The 16,496-nt window shown below is 42.6% G+C and overlaps 1 protein-coding gene across 3 annotated transcripts in view; it reads left to right on the plus strand.

Moving 5' to 3' along the window:
* Window positions 1-16,496, plus strand: part of prex2 (phosphatidylinositol-3,4,5-trisphosphate-dependent Rac exchange factor 2) — a 152,016-nt gene that overhangs the window by 84,748 nt on the left and 50,772 nt on the right. For all 3 annotated transcript variants that reach the window (XM_015955247.3, XM_054751157.2, XM_054751158.2), the window contains exons 21-25: window positions 868-985; window positions 1,564-1,748; window positions 6,742-6,903; window positions 10,870-11,092; window positions 11,175-11,382. In XM_015955247.3, coding sequence (XP_015810733.3) covers window positions 868-985; window positions 1,564-1,748; window positions 6,742-6,903; window positions 10,870-11,092; window positions 11,175-11,382 — 896 coding nt within the window. The remainder of the gene's footprint in view (window positions 1-867; window positions 986-1,563; window positions 1,749-6,741; window positions 6,904-10,869; window positions 11,093-11,174; window positions 11,383-16,496) is intronic.

Below are 16,496 nucleotides of genomic sequence, written 5' to 3' on the forward strand. Positions count from 1 at the left end.
CCACCAGGCAGCCCTCCAAGCTCCCATTTACTATCTTTTTGTCTCCTTTTTTACTTTACAGTGAAATAATAATACTTTTGGCTCCTGCGGCCCTGACCCCTGGCTCACAGTGGTGGGCTGGCCGGGCGAGCCTGGTACACTAGTTCAGACAGCTTGTTTTATTCTGGGAGAGTGGTTAAAAGCAGACAAGTGTAGGAGAGAGAACGCTCAGACCACTTGTTGAAGGTGGGGAATTGTGAAAATAGTAACTCCAGGGTTTGACGTAGCGTGGTATATCATTAGAATTGAGCTCAAGTGCGGTTTCTGAGCTTAATGATGCGCTAGTGTTTAAAAAACGGCAGGAGTTCTGGTGTGGACACAGAGGAACACCATCTTTTTCTCTTTCTGTGTGTGTTTGTGTGATGGGGTTGTACACGAGTCGACCAGTGTGTAGCCTTGGCAGAAAAACCTCCGTGGGTTTGGCTGCGGAGAACAACAGACACACACACACACACACACACACACACACACACACACACACACACACACACACACACACACACACACACACACACACACACACACACACACACACACAAGTCTGTAAAGCACGCTAGAATGGCTCGATTAGATTGGCGTGGGTTGGTTTTTGCAGTGTTTCCATATGCTTGTGAAGACTTTTTCTTGTACTGTCTGCAGACCCAACCATGACACTGAACACAATAACAGGGTTCAATGAACTGAACACGTTAAAACAACCTTTAGCTGTTCAGTATTTTTTATTGTATATTTAAATTGTCTTCATAAAAAATGGGCCGCCTGCTAATTTAGCAAAATTGTATTTTGTAATATAAATGGAGGTCTCCTTTTGGTCTTTCTTTCCTGCAGCAAGACACAATTAAGTGGGTATACAACAGCAGTGAGAGTGCCCAGGAGGAAAACCAGAAAGCTAACCAGAAACCCACTGCTGAGGAGAACGGAGATGGCTTTGAGTGCAAGGTTGAAGGTGACGGCACACCAACACATTCACAAAATACGTTGGAGCCGCCCCTTTGGGAAATAAACTTGTGGTCAAGGTGTCTGTTGATGTAACACACGCTCATTCACAGGAACACACACAACCTTTGCCTCTTTCACTTTGGAAGTGGGAGTCGTCATTTGGAACGTGTTAGCCTGAAAACAGCCACCTCCTCTGGCTCATCAAGTGTTAATTTCCCCCCAACAATTTATAGATCCCAGTGAGAGCATAAAGCAGGAAAGCAATTCCCTTTGCAGAAAAAGCTCCCAAGCACAATTTATTGCCGTATTAAGTCATTGCATTAGCATAAGGCTGGTTAACTCAGTGCTTTTGGAGTGGCTCGACATTTTCATGTGGGATGGTGAAATGCCACGAGCAGAGGGGTTTTCTCTGAAATTGAGTGCAGATTTAGTGGTCTGAGGCCTCGCTCGGTTCTGAATGTGATGATGAAAATGTCTGGCTAAATTGCAAAAGCTTATCTCAGAATTTATGAGTATAGGCTGCCTCGTTTGTGAGCGATTTGATGTAAATACACTCGCTTTTTTTGTGTCTGTCCCCGACATTAGAAGTGTTGGACAAATTCAACACAATCGCCATCATTGATGGGAAGAAGGACCATGTGAGTCTTACAGTGGACAACGTTCACCTGGAGTACGGCGTGGTGTACGAGTACGACAGCACGGCTGGGACCAAGTGCCATGTTCTGGAAAAGATGGTTGAACCAAAGGGATTCTTCAGCCTCACTGCAAAGGTCATTTCTGGATTCCCTTTTAAGAAATATAATGCTGTAGGGCTGGGCGATATGGCCTAAAATCAATATCACGATATATTGAGGATTTCACCTCGATAACGATAAATGGACGATAACTACAGGTATGTGCAGAAACAAAGGTTGTCCACTAGATGGTGCTGTGACATGTATTACCTTGGGTCACATTTTTATGAGACTCACGGTGGTACAGCTTCTTAAAGGGACATGAATGTTGCCAACCTACACACATCTTTTCATTTTTTAATATCAAATTTATTCGCATGGGAAAAATTCTCACGATAAGGGTCAGAAATTTCAATAATGGTACATTTTCTATTTATTGCCCAGCCCTATAATGCTGTTAAAAATGTTTTAAGGCTGTTTCCAGGCCAAAGCATTTGTTTGAGAAATAAAATATAAACTTTTTCCTATAAATAATAATGTTGTATTTTAGAAATAACTGATTTAATTTTAACAATCGGCCTATGAGGTTGGACACATAAGAAATTATTTAAAATGACGCACAAGTATTTCACAATTCCTCTGACGGCACCTCTTACGGGCTCGACACATGGGAGGTGACATCGCCTCTCCATTCATTTTCAATGAGACAAGCGCAACAAAGCGATAATCGCGGGTCTCCCTCCTACTAAGCGAAACGCGAAAAACGTGCGTGTGAAATTTTGCACTCGTGCACGTGCCGTGCACGTGCCGTGCACGGACGACCCAGCGACACGATCCCAAAAAGTTGAAACATTTTCAACCTTTCATCGCTGTCGCTCGGACGAGGACCAATCAACGGAGGTTTCATTCACTGACCAATGAGCGGACAGGATGTTCCGCACATTTCCGAGCAAACATGGAGGAGAAGTTTATTATTATTATGTTTTATATAGTAAAATCAGAAGTAAGATTTCACATAACTCTAGCAGCTCCTTGTGAAACATCATATCTACCTCTTTATTAACTCTGAACCGCTTAAATAACCTTAATTCCCTCCAACCTGACACAGCCAAACAAAACAACGGAAGTTTCGATTTCACCATGGAACAGAACGCGTAGACGGCTTTGCCACTGGCCGCTGCCGCGGATCGCCTCCCGTGTGACAGGTAATAAAAGCGACAGCGACAAATTTCGCTGATCGCGGTCGTTTGTCGCCTCCCGTGTGTCGAGCCCACTAGTCCTGGCACAGCTTCACTGTAGCATATTTTACCACTGAAGGTCTACAGCCAATCAGGACCCAGACACATTTTACTGTAAAAAAAAAAAAGCCAAGTTGCACTAACCACTCGGAGGATAAATAGTAGTTGTAGTAGAACAGCTGATATTTTTTACTTCTGCATCGTTTCACAACTCTCTATCCATAATGCATACTGTGTATGCGTCTGCATAGGAACTATTGTTATACACAGTGTCTTGTTTTATTTTTCTGGCATTCTTGGTCACCTTTTGTACTCTTTTGCTATCTGTTCTGAGCTGTGGCACAAATGAACCCCACTGGGATCAATATGTCTTACCTTATCTTATATCTTATCTCATGTTAAAAACAATTGTGAAATGGTGAGGTTGTGAAAGGTGAATCACGTTATAGGGAAAGACCACTATAAACAATAATTTCTTGAAACATCTGCTCTTGTAGATTAATTTTAGGGGTCATATTATGCAAACCAGCCTTTTACATTTTTTGTGCTGCCATATGGTCTCTACTGCCTTTATAAACACTCCAAATGTGAAAAAAATATGTCCATCAGTGTTCTGTCAGTGTTTGGTTTCAGAAACCTCGTCTCTCGTCTCGTCTCGTCTTCCTCCGCTTATCCGGGTCCGGGTCGCGGGGGCAGCATCCCAACTAGGGAGCTCCAGGCCGTCCTCTCCCCGGCCTTGTCCACCAGCTCCTCCGGCAGGACCCCAAGGCGTTCCCGGACCAGATTGGAGATGTAACCTCTCCAACGTGTCCTGGGTCGACTCAGGGCCTCCTGCCTGCAGGACATGCCCGAAACACCTCCCCGGGGAGGCGTCCAGGAGGCATCCTGACCAGATGCCCAAACCACCTCAACTGGCTCCTTTCGATCCGGAGGAGCAGCGGTTCTACTCCGAGTCCCTCCCGAATGTCCGAGCTCCTCACCCTATCTCTAAGGCTGAGCCCGGCCACCCTACGGAGGAAACTCATTTCGGCCGCTTGTATCCGCGATCTCGTTCTTTCGGTCATTACCCAAAGCTCATGACCATAGGTGAGGATTGGGACGTAGATCGACCGGTAAATCGAGAGCCTGGCTTTCTGGCTCAGCTCCCTCTTCCCCACGACAGATCGGCTCAGCGTCCGCATCACTGCAGACGCCGAACCAATCCGCCTGTCGATCTCCCGATCCCTCCTACCCTCACTCGTGAACAAGACCCCGAGATACTTAAACTCCTCCACTTGAGGTAGGACCTCTCCCCCGACCCGGAGGTGGCAAGCCACCCTTTTCCGGTCGAGAACCATGGTCTCAGATTTGGAGGTGCTGATCCTCATCCCAGCCGCTTCACATTCGGCCGCGAACCTACCCAGCAAGAGCTGAAGGTCAGAGCTGGATGAAGCTAGGAGGACCACATCATCCGCAAAAAGCAGAGACGAGATTCTCCTGCCACCAAACTCGACACACTCCACACCACGGCTGCGTCTAGAAATTCTGTCCATAAAAGTGATGAACAGAACCGGTGACAAAGGGCAGCCCTGGCGGAGTCCAACCCTCACTGGGAACAGGTCCGACTTACTACCGGCTATGCGGACCAAACTCACGCTCCTCTGGTAAAGGGACTGAATGGCCCTTAACAGAAAGCCACCCACCCCATACTCCTGGAGCGTCCCCCACAGGGTGCCCCTGGGGACATGGTCATAAGCCTTCTCCAAATCCACAAAACACATGTGGATTGGTTGGGCAAACTCCCATGCCCCCTCCATCACCCTTGCAAGGGTATAGAGCTGGTCCACAGTTCCACGGCCAGGACGAAAACCACATTGCTCCTCCTCTATCTGAGATTCAACTATCGATCGGACCCTCCTCTCCAGTACCTTGGCGTAGACCTTTCCAGGGAGGCTGAGGAGTGTGATCCCCCTATAGTTGGAACACACCCTCAGGTCACCCTTCTTAAAGATGGGGACCACCACCCCGGTCTGCCACTCCCTAGGAACTGCCCCGATGACCACGCAATGTTGTAGAGACGTGTCAACCATGACAGCCCTACAACATCCATAGCCTTGAGATACCCAGGACGTTTCAGAAACCATGCGCTTAAAATGAGCCGTTTCAAAAAGTCCCTGATTGTGATGTCACAAATGGGAATAGTAGAATAAAACCACCTCTTAGGTTAAGGAGGAGCATCAGCAGCCCTACTTCGAGCCCCTCCCGGATATCCAAGCTTCTCAGCCTATAGCAACCTGAGAGAGAATGGGTGGACGTAGCCAGCTCCAACTTTTTTTCTTAAAGTGACAGAGCCCTGAAATGGCTCATTCTGGAAGGTCCTAAAACTGTCATTAATAAAACTTCTGAAATCGCTTCATTTGAGAGGAATTTGATGCTAAATAATTCAAAACCATGCTTTGTATAGCCCATAGAACATTTACAACTTTAATATTCATGCTTGTTTTCTCAAATATTGCTTGCAGTTTACAGTGTTTTAGTTTCAGTTTTAGAGCCATCTGTTTTAAACCATCTATTCATTCTTTAAACCACTTTTACAGAGTTTAAGGCCATAGGACGTGTGTCGCAGGAATAGCAGAAGTAAAGAATTATCAAAAGATGTTAGAAAAAAATTCAATAAAGTTTAATGGTCTATGCATGTTGGGGAAACTTGGTGGCACCCAGAGCTTGTTTTTGTCCCCGGGGCCTCCTTATTGGTTAATAGGATGCTGTAAACCCAGAGCAGAACGCCCTGCTCACCACAACTTGAATCATTAAGCTGTACAGTTTAAAGATTGGTGGGTTTTGACCATAAAATAAAAGAGACAGTGGGAAAGGCTTGAGAGATTTTTCATGCCTGTTTAGATGATAAATGCTGGTGCTTATGGTCACAGAGCTGAAAACAGTGAGGATCCAAACAGCAAAACACCATAAAAGTGCTTCTGCCTCATCAGGCTAAAGAGGCGAGTGAGATTAACTCAAACTTCATTATGAGAAGTTATCTATTTTTTACAATGTGCATTGTTTGGATTAACTTGAGCCTGTTAATCAGTAATAATTTGGATGATGTGAAATTCAGAGTAAACCCCAGAGGTGTTTTTCTGGTCCATGAGCTCCTCGGCACTCCTAAATCCACCCGCTCCTCTCGTGAGTTGGAAGTTAGTTCGAGCTGACAACTTTATTTCAGTTAGTTTAATTCCCGTCTGGTTCAAGAGCATGCTTTTTACATGTCAGCAGTGAGGTTTACTGAATGATCATTATTGATTTAAGACCCAGAGGACAGAAGACTCAGTCAGACATGAAAATGCATGTTTGCTGGAGTAGAACACAGAAAGAGCTCTGCTGCATCTTGCTGCCAGATCTGGTGATGAGCAACATCTCTCCGCCTTGGAATAAATTAGCTGAGATCAAATGAAGATGCTGATGGAGATTTACAGCCATTCTCTTGACATCTACAAAAACCTTCAGTGTCGACGGTTTTCAATTAGTCTAAAGTGAAAGTCATTTAAATATGATGTCGTGCTGCAGCATGCCACGTCTTCCTCTGAGGGTTTGTGGGATGTTCGTGTCCTCAGTCTCTTCCTGCAGCTATGTTTTCCTTCCCTTTCATCCCATATCAAGCTTCCTGTTCCCCTTATATCTAATCTTGAATCTGAACAGTCTGGATGTATCTCCATGCATTTATGGACACCACATGGGAATTTTATACATTCTAATTCAAATACCGAGAAAGAAAAGCCCTGCAGCTGAGTTTCTTCTTGTTTTTATGTTGAATGGAACGCCCGGTCGTTCATTTACATCCCATTTGGATCTTTTTTTACCCTTTCTGTGACCAGATCCTGGAGGCGCTGGCACGCAACGATGACATGCTGGTGCAGATGTGCAGCAGGTTGAGCTCCAGCTGTGAAGTGATACCTGAGGAACTACAGGTACGCTTCAACGCCATGTACGGCGAGAGGGCGGAGCACATTAACCAACGCATCACCAGCTACAGAAAGGTGACTTTTCACTGGATTTCACAAAAAATCAGAACAGATTTTCATCAGCTGCTCTGCTCAGGAGGACATTTACCTTCATCTGAAAGCTCGAACAAATTTGTATTCGTTCATTTCACGTTTAAGGTCAAAAAGTGTTAAAATAGCCAGTAGGAGCGTTTGCGAGGAGGTGGGATGCCAAAGTTGATTTTAAATTTTAGTGACTGTTTAGGAAACCAATCTCCATCTGATTCAGATTGGTAGGAGGAAGCAAATTTGTTAAATGTCCTTTCATCCCCAGAGCTCCTGAATCCGAGAAAAGGAAAAAGAACTATTTCTCTGTAGACGGACAATAATGTGATATAAAAGCAGCTAATAGAACAGCTGTAAGCAGTCCTAGTCTTCAAGGGCCACTGCCTGCATGTTGTATGTTTCCCTGCACCAACACACCTGGTTTAAGTGAGTGGATAAAAATACTACTAATAATAAAAGAACTGAGTTAACCATTTAATCAGGTGTGTTCAGAAAAAACTGTTGGTACGAGGGCAGTATGAGTCACTGATCTTTTTAAAGGGACATCAACCTTTTTAGAAGTGTAATAGAATTCAGAGTGAAAAGATGGGATAGGATGAAGAAGATGATTACAGTGAAGATGAAGGCAAATCAGGTGTGCTGGAGCAGGGAAATGGCTGAAACTGAATAGTGAATTATCTAATTTGCGACATTTGAATTGTTGTTCTGATTCTGACTCTTCTCCTAAAAATAGAAAACATTCCTGCAGAAGAGTGAAAAATTATTTTAGAAATCTAGACCAACCATAGCAGAAGCAAAAGATTTAGCTCGCAGGTTTGTCTAGCCGCGCTCCAGAACTCATTTGTCAGGTGGGCTAAGCACCAGATTTTCAACAGAGAAAAACTACAAAGACAGAAATGGCGCTTATTTGAAATGGCTTTGGCGTCGACTTTGGACGACTTAGAGTTGGGCTTTTCTTTAAGGCATGAGCAGATATTGATATTGGTACCCAAGTGACTTATTTTAAAAAGGATGTATTTGCTTCTTCTTTATAGACAATGTATGACAGACTGCCTTGTTTTCTAATTTTTGTAGCACTGAATATGTCATGTTCTTAGGGAAGACAAGTGTCTACTTCCCCGTCTGTGTGGGTACAGAGACACGCAGTGCCATTATGCGTTGGTGCTAAGGCTCTTTGACAGGCCCTCAGGAGCTGACGGAAAGGGGCACAACTTTTTAACAATCCTTCAAAAGTGACGGACACCGCAAGCTTGTGATTGGTCAGGACATTGTTTCCTTTAAATACATCAACAGCACCGCCATTGCCCCTTCAAAACATGAGGTGTTTAGTGGCAGAGACGGAACAGCTTGAAAAACGCCTTGCGAAATAAGTCGGGAAATATGAACGTTTATTCACCGGTGACTGAAGGAGTACAAGGATATGTATGGAACTAGGATTGGGACAATATTGCAATTAACTTGTACCACGTTTTGTAACTGTAACTTTAGTTTTGTAGCATGTAATTCGTGTTTTGTAACATGTAACTTTTGTTTTGTAACATATAACTTTCATTTTGTAACAGGTAACTTTAGTTTTGTAGCATGTAATTCGTGTTTTGTAACACGTAACTTTTGTTTTGTAACAGGTAACTTTAGTTTTGTAGCATGTAACTTTGGTACTTAACATGAAACATTTTTTTTGTAACTTGCTGAAAATAATCAATGTACAAGTTTCAAATCACAACTCTCTAAACATAAACCTCAGTCTACAGTTACAAAACTCAAGTCTACACGTACAAAACATTTTGTCCCAATTTTAACTTACTTCCAACAGGAATTGTCTTGGACAGGAATCCAAGACTCATGATTGGCTGGTCAGACAAAGCATTTCATTGGTTCTTTGGGACGGAAGCTAGAATTGGGACACAATGTTTTGTACTTGTTGACTTCAGTTTTGTAACTGTAGACTGAGATGTGTGTTTTGAGAGTTGTTATTTTAAACTTGTTCATTAATGTTTTCTGCAAGTTACAAAATGAAAGTTTCATGTTACATACCAAAAGTTACTTGTTATAAAACGAGAATTACATGCTACAAAAGTAAAGTTACAGTTACAAAACTTGGTACAAGTTACATGTAATATTGTTCCAATCGTAGTTTGCAGCAAACGTTTTATTCGTGGATGGAAATGGTGGGAATCGTGGATTTAGAGGTGAAGATCACATGAAGAGGTGGAAGAGAATGAGGAGTGAATTGTCCACATGAAAAACAAACACAACGTAAAAAAAAAGTAAATACACTATTGTAGAAACAGATATGTGATTGTAATGGTGGTAGGATACCTCGGAAAAACTCAACGCCCTCTGTTGTCCTGATGGGGAATTGCTTTGCAACACCCCCCAGGTGACGGAGAAGTCTGAAGGGAAAACATCTCCGTCAATGCGTGTACGCAATTCCACACTCGAGCTAAATGGAGAAGTATCAGTCTTCACTCTGACTGGTCTTGGCGCCATCCAATTGCATACAGAGACAGTTTGAAAGACATAGATTCTGCCCTTTGACTGGGTTCTCTAAATGGTTTTTGGCCAGACTATGTATGTATATACATAGGAAGGCCTGCCATGCTAGTGAAAAATGACAAAATGTAACAAAAAAAGCTTACACTGATCACCAAACATGATATTTAACAAACACCAGAACACAACAACACACTCTAAGTACTTTGTTTATTTTCTAAGTAGTACATCTTTTTTATTGATTGTGCCTAAATATTTTAGCCATTTTCCATTCACCTCTTTAGCCGTGTGTCAATGGGCAATACATGCGAGTGTGCGTGAGAAAGAGGAAGGGATCTGACTTAACTTTTGAGGGGTCCTTGAATTAATTACCACTTCTAAATATTCCTGCTTCATAACAGCCAAAGCTTTAGTTGTGTAAGATCCCCTCATGCTGCAGCGCATTCCTCAGACCTCTGAGGGAGGGGAGAAAAAAGGAGGATGGACAAGAGGAGTTAAAAATGGAGAGAGATGGAAAAGTAAAGCTGAGATAAACAGGAAGAGGGAACAGAAAGTGATTATCAAGAGGGATTTTGACTTGGAAGGATCTGGAGACAGATGTCAGAGTGACTCTTGCAAACAGATAATCAAGGAGACAGCGAAGACTGTGTTGGTTTAAGATTTCTAAAATAAAAATGAAGCTACAGCAGGTTTTTTTTGGTCATTTTAAATGTAACATTCAGCCTTTGTGAGAGAGTTACCAGAACCAAGATGACTCTTCCCTTATTTTATGTTTTTTAGAAGGTTTCCTTTAAACGTTCATACACCGTCTCTAACTACGTCACCCTAGAGGATAGTTATTCAACTTTTTGGATCCATGTGTGGATCATTTCACCAAATGTTGATTGCAGCAACGTGTTTCAATACCCACAACTCTTCTGCAGCAAATTCAGTCCAGGAATTTCCATTTCTGGAAGTCATTGAAGCTACACATGAAAAGTCACAATTACAACTGATGCACACCATTTCAGCGCAGTTTGTATCGCTCGAAACCATGAAGGGTTACGCCGGGGTCTGGAGTTTTTCCACATATGTGAGCGATGATAATCGTACCAGTCTGCCTTGAATCGGTGATTTACTTTTAATATTTGAGCTGCCACATGAAAAGAGAAATGTTGAGAGTCTGTAGAAGTATTTGTTTGTGCTTTTATTCTTTCTTGGGCCCGCTGTCACATACGTAACAGCACATTTTGTTGACAGGTACTCTGCCCTGTCTCAGCTGTGATGCACACCAGCTAAATAATTCAAGCATTCAGACTCTTGAAGCCTCAAATTGTTTTTATTTTTAGTCCTGATGTTTGATTACACAACTCCTTTAAATCACGCTTTGATAGCCAAGTGATCAAAAGATTGCATTTCTTCTGTTGCGGATCCTATGAACTCATGTTTCCACATTAAGGTTGTTTCTTTTCTCCTTCGTCTCAGTTTTCTCGGGTACTGAAGAACAGAGCGTGGCCCACTTTCAAGCAGGCCAAGGCCAAGGTTTCCCCTCTCCACAGCAGTGACTTCTGTCCTACCAACTGCCACATAAATGTGCTGGAGGTGTCCTACCCCAAGACCACCACGTCTCTGGGCAGCGCCTTCGGTGTGCAGCTGGACAGCAGGAAGAACACGCTGGAGAAGAACGGGCGCAGCAGTTCGGAGAACGGTGAGAACTGTGCAGAGCACGAGGATTTCTGGATGTCTATTGAGCGCCACAACGCTGCAGCTGTGCTGGTATTTTTGTTCAGGTAAGCTGAGCCCCACGGTGAATGTCCAGCACACCATCACGACCATGGCTGCGCCTTCTGGTCACAGCCTGGGCCGGACAGAGGGCCACGGGCTTCAGTTCCTGCTCAGAGAAGAAGACCTGCTCACCCTGGATGCGTATCAGAAACTTCTTTATAAACTCACCGCTGCTGTTAAAGAGATGGAGACACACGGAGCCCACATTCACGAGTGAGTAGACTAAAGCCTATTTGCAGACGAGCCAGCCGAAAGGATTTCTGAAAGCATCATAGCTAAGCTGCCATTTCGTACTCGCTAAATCACAAATTGCTCTTCAAAGATGATTTTATAGTTTGTCAGTAATAGTTTCTACAAAAGAAATTAAGGTGCCATGAAACTGAAGTTGAAAGGTCTTTAACATTAGGTGGGTTGAAAGAAAAAAACTCGCAATAACACACAATTATTATGAATAAAAAAAATGAAATCAATAATTTCTCTGTGACGTTTTTATGAATGTAAATAAATCCATTCATTAAAAATGTTGCTTGCTGTGTGTTCAACAAAGTTTTTTTTATCTATTTTTTGCCCCTTTTCATCAAAATCAGTTTTCTATGGCAATTGAGTGATCCCTCGCTACTTCGTGGTTCGTTTATCACGGATTCATGACTTCGCAGATTTTTTTCTTTGGAGCCTTATTCAAGGGAAATTCGCCGATTCGCGGTATTTTTCACCGATTCGCGGTATTTTTCTATGCGAAATATCAAGAAATTCCTGTTTTTTTCATCAATTTCATCATAAAATGCACTTTTTGTAATAAAACTATAAAAAAACAAGTAAAAAAATGTTTTTCTTGAGTTTTACCCACAAAAAGAGAATGTGATCATACGATAATTCAATATAGTACTGTACTGTAAATATGGTGTCCCTACTTCGCAGATTTTCACCTATCGCGGCCAGGTCTGGAACGCATCTACTGCGATAAACGAGGGATCACTGTATAACCTCTTTTCTCTGAAAAGTGATTGCTTCTGGACTACAGGACTTCACCTGCTAGGACTACAGCTGCAAATTTGTTCGGACCAATCAAAATCTTCAGTGCCAACGTACTAACGTAACTTTTACGACCGTGTTTTCGTAACTTTAAGTCCTGCCTTCAGCCAATCATGTAGTGTGATGAAATCGGCAGGCGCAGGCCCCCGAGCCGATCTGGCACAGTCACCATCGCAGATAATCTACTGAAGAAAAATGGCTTTGTTTTAAAGCTATAGAGCTAAAGTCTGGGTTAGTGACTGTGCCAGGTGCGCTGCAAGCTTTTCAAAGGTGTGGGGGATGTTGTCTGTGGATGTCATCAGCTGTAAATTGAAACTCAACCTCAATCCAGGAACGGGTATGTGCATAATTCACAGTAAAAGTCCTTCAAAAAACATGCTTAATATTCGCCAATGTAAACTGCACACATGCAGAATGGGAAGAACTAATCTTCCAAACAACAGAACCCAACTTTTCTCCATCAGCAACACCCAATTTCAACAATAAGCTGTTAAATCAAAAGGACGTAAAAAGACACAAAATACGCATTCAGAGAAAAACACTCAGTAGCGTCAATCCAAAATCCTATCCACATAATCTGCTGTTTAAATTAAAGCCCAGGCTCTCCTCTTTCCAACAATATTTATGCACTCTACGTGCAAAATTCACAGAGCCAGCAGCTAACAAACCACAGCTCATTTCATGACGTGAAAAGCGTAAATTCAGTCTTGCCTTTGTTGATTCATGGTCATAATCCATGTTGTAGTAAAAACAATCCAATGCATTTGTGTAATCCGTCTTCACAACACCACACAAAGCTGATTCGTGGCTGTTTTAGCTTGCATCCATCCGACGCCAAATCCCCAAAAACTAGCTGAAATAATTCAGAAGCAAGCGATTCTATTGGCTCAGAGGTTTCCTAACTAACCTGAATGGCTTCAATAATCCAACGGCGGGGTCCGGTAGAAACTCCTGAATAAACTGTAGTTCTAGCCCAGTCCACCAGCACACAGGTGTACTCTGGTAAAGGCGGGGACTGTTAACAAAGCTGGCTTTAAAGTTGGACAACAAAAGCTGTTCCCTAGAAGGAGCGTTCAGTTATTCCTTTTGCAAAACAGCAGGACAAGTGTGGACGATCTCAATAAGAAAAGTGTGCGTGGAACCCCCCACATCCCCCACGGGTGCGACACCCATGGGCTGTGCCATCACCAAGACATATTTAACCCTTACATAACCTTTTAATTTTCAAACATTTTTGGTGTTTGAGCATAAAAAAATGCACTTAGGACATATAAGGGTTAAAACTTACAGAGCACATAGCACCTTTGTTTTAGATTTTGCCTGCTTATGCTTTGTGTCAGATCCTAAAGTGACTAACCCTTTTTAACAACAACTGGCATTAAAGCAGCAGTTGATGTACATGTGCATGGATCTCTTGTTCAATCTTTCATAGTCATTTAACTGATTTATTATCAATACTCTCCTTTAGTTAGAAACTGACATTAGATGTTTGATGGAGCTGATCTGTCGCCTCATCGTGGTAATGATGGGATGAGTCCACAGCAGGTCTGGTAAAGACTGAGTCAGGACCAATCTTGTCATGCTCCTGTCGCTGCCAATTAGCTCACTGGCATCCTCGTTCCCTCAAATGGTCCAAGACACATCTAGCGAGGCGATAATGGCCTTTACTGTGAGCTGTCTGTTCAAACATGCAGACCATAGACAAGGAGCTTGTTAAGGGTGGGAGTGTGTGAGGGTCTCAGCTCGGAGACTAATTTGGTCTGTTGTAGCCGCCTGTGTGCATCGCTTTGCCTCGGTGGGAGTCCTGAGCCTTCCTTAGCGCTTCATTAAATTAGTTTGCATTTTACTTTGTTCACTGGCTGTGCAAGGGTCATTGCTACTGCTACAACACACACCCTGCCCCTCCCACCTAAACACCTCCTGTTTTTGCTCTTTTACACCAAACTATCTTCTCACATTTTTTATCAATGCTGCCTTCTTCCATCTCTTTGCCTCACCTTTTTTTGTTCTAAGCTGCTTGGAAAACTCATATTTCACTCATGAAATAATAAACTGAAGTGGCTATTTTATGTCGAGCACGCCCCTCTTTTGTTGTTCATGCCAAGAAAAGAAGCCTGCCCGTTTGAAACATCCGTTTTATAATTTAAGGAAAGAATACAAGAAGCAGGACATAGTTCGATGTTACGTAACTTCTTGGTCATTTATCAAAGCATCCATTTTCAGGCAGTGACCTGTGAACTTTTGTTTCTGTGTCTCAGAGGAACGGCCACAGCTGTGAGAGGATGAACACAATTAAATTCGTCTTTCCCTTCCTGAATCGAGCACCAAATCTCTTCTACTTCATATCTTTTCCCTAGTTTATGCACTGGCAGCAATTAAAATTCCGAGCTTCTCGGATTTATTCCTCTTTATAAATTTTAGATTTAATTGCCAGATATGTAGTTTAGTAAGTTAGAATTGATTTAATGTGTTTAGTCAGGTGGTATCTAAAGATTTAATGTTAAAGTTTATTAAAGTTAACAAAAAATCAATCAAATCTGTAACACTTCCTTTTACAGTCCCCTAATTACTAAGTACTTACATGGTAATTACATAGTAAGTGAAAGTGTATCATTGTTTTTGAGTTCTTAAACAGTTATTACCATGTAACTCAGGTTCAATTCTAGTTTTTGTTTTTATTAATCATTCCCAGTAAATACTGCTTTACACAATAATGACACTTTTTTACAATTACACACTTTAATTACACAATAATACACTTTAACTTACTATGTAATTACCAGAGGTGTGGACTCGAGTCGCATGACTTGGACTCGAGTCAGACTTGAGTCATTATTTAATGACTTCTGACTTGATAAAATCCATAAAGACTTATGACTTGACTTGGACTTGAACACCAATGACTTGCGGCTGTCACATTGCGGGAATGTTTAGGACCCAAAGTGCAGATTACCCAGACGACAAGAGGCAGGAGTTGGTAAAAAGTAAAAATCCTTTTATTTGGCAGGACGACACAAAATAAATCCACAGGCAGCGAGCCAAAAATCCAAAAGTCCTGGAACACAGGACACCCGAAGCTCACTTAGAGCACCAAAGACTAGAACTAAAAGTCCTGGAACACAAGACACCGTAAGCTCACATAGAGCACCAAAGACTAGAGACACAAAGCTCAACTAGAGCACGAACAAACGCTAACAACAATATAATGGACCGACAACCACACAGAGACAAGACAGGGCTTATATAGACTGGGAAGATGAGAGGGAGATGCAGGTGTGTGGGGAGAGGGACCAGGTGAACACAATTACTAACTCAGGGAGGAGGAAGAAAACACTGGTGGGAAAAAACACACTAAATAATGAAAGGCTGTAACAACGGAAAATGACCTAAGAGAAAAACAAGACCAGAAGGCATGAACCATAACTAATATTCTAAGGGGAAGCTGACACTAAAGGAAAACACTACAGAAAGAAACTACTGGGGCGTGGCTAAGAGGGGGCCAAGAGAGCACAGGACCTGGGAGAGGGAAGTCTCAGGAGGGAAACCTAGAGGGCAAATGGGGAACACCAGGAGACACATGAGGAGACGCAGACACGACACATGAGGGCGCTAGAAGACACAAAAGGAGCACCTAGAGACGAATGAGGACAAAAGGAGACACATGAGGTGAGACGCAGACACAGACCATGACAGCGGCTTGAATCAACTTGCATTTATTGACTTGATGATGACTTGAGCATATTTGATATTTTAGCTTTTGCAACTTTCTGCTTGTTTGAGCAAATAAATTAAGCTGGAATTTATTTATTATCATTGTCATAAAATTAAAGTTGGACAGATGACTTGATTATGACTTGAAAATTCAAAGTTAAGGACTTGACTTGGACTTGGTTGTCTTTGACTTGGGCTTGACTGAAGATGACTGGAAAGACTTGTGACTTACTTGTGACTTGCAAAGCAGTGACTTGGTCACACCTCTGGTACTTACCATGTAAGTACTTAATAATTCGGGGACTGTAAAAGGAATCGTTATCAAAAATCCTTTTAGATTTGTTGCGATAAGCAGTTTTCGCCGCTTTCACTCTCTTGTTTTTAGTTTTGGTCTCTGACTCACTTTCTCTGATTGTTACTCTGCCAGCCACCCTCTTAGCTTGCCTTCTGAAAGCACTTAGATTGGGCTCATTTTTAATTATTCAGCAGCCAATCGCAGAGGCAGGAGGCTGTCTCTGTGGTGATGGAATGCCACTTTTTGATGGCGGGGGCATTGCTGTGGTTCCTGGAGTGAACCACAATGA

Source organism: Nothobranchius furzeri, chromosome 7, assembly GCF_043380555.1.
Source record: "Nothobranchius furzeri strain GRZ-AD chromosome 7, NfurGRZ-RIMD1, whole genome shotgun sequence".
Lineage (NCBI taxonomy): Eukaryota > Metazoa > Chordata > Actinopteri > Cyprinodontiformes > Nothobranchiidae > Nothobranchius > Nothobranchius furzeri.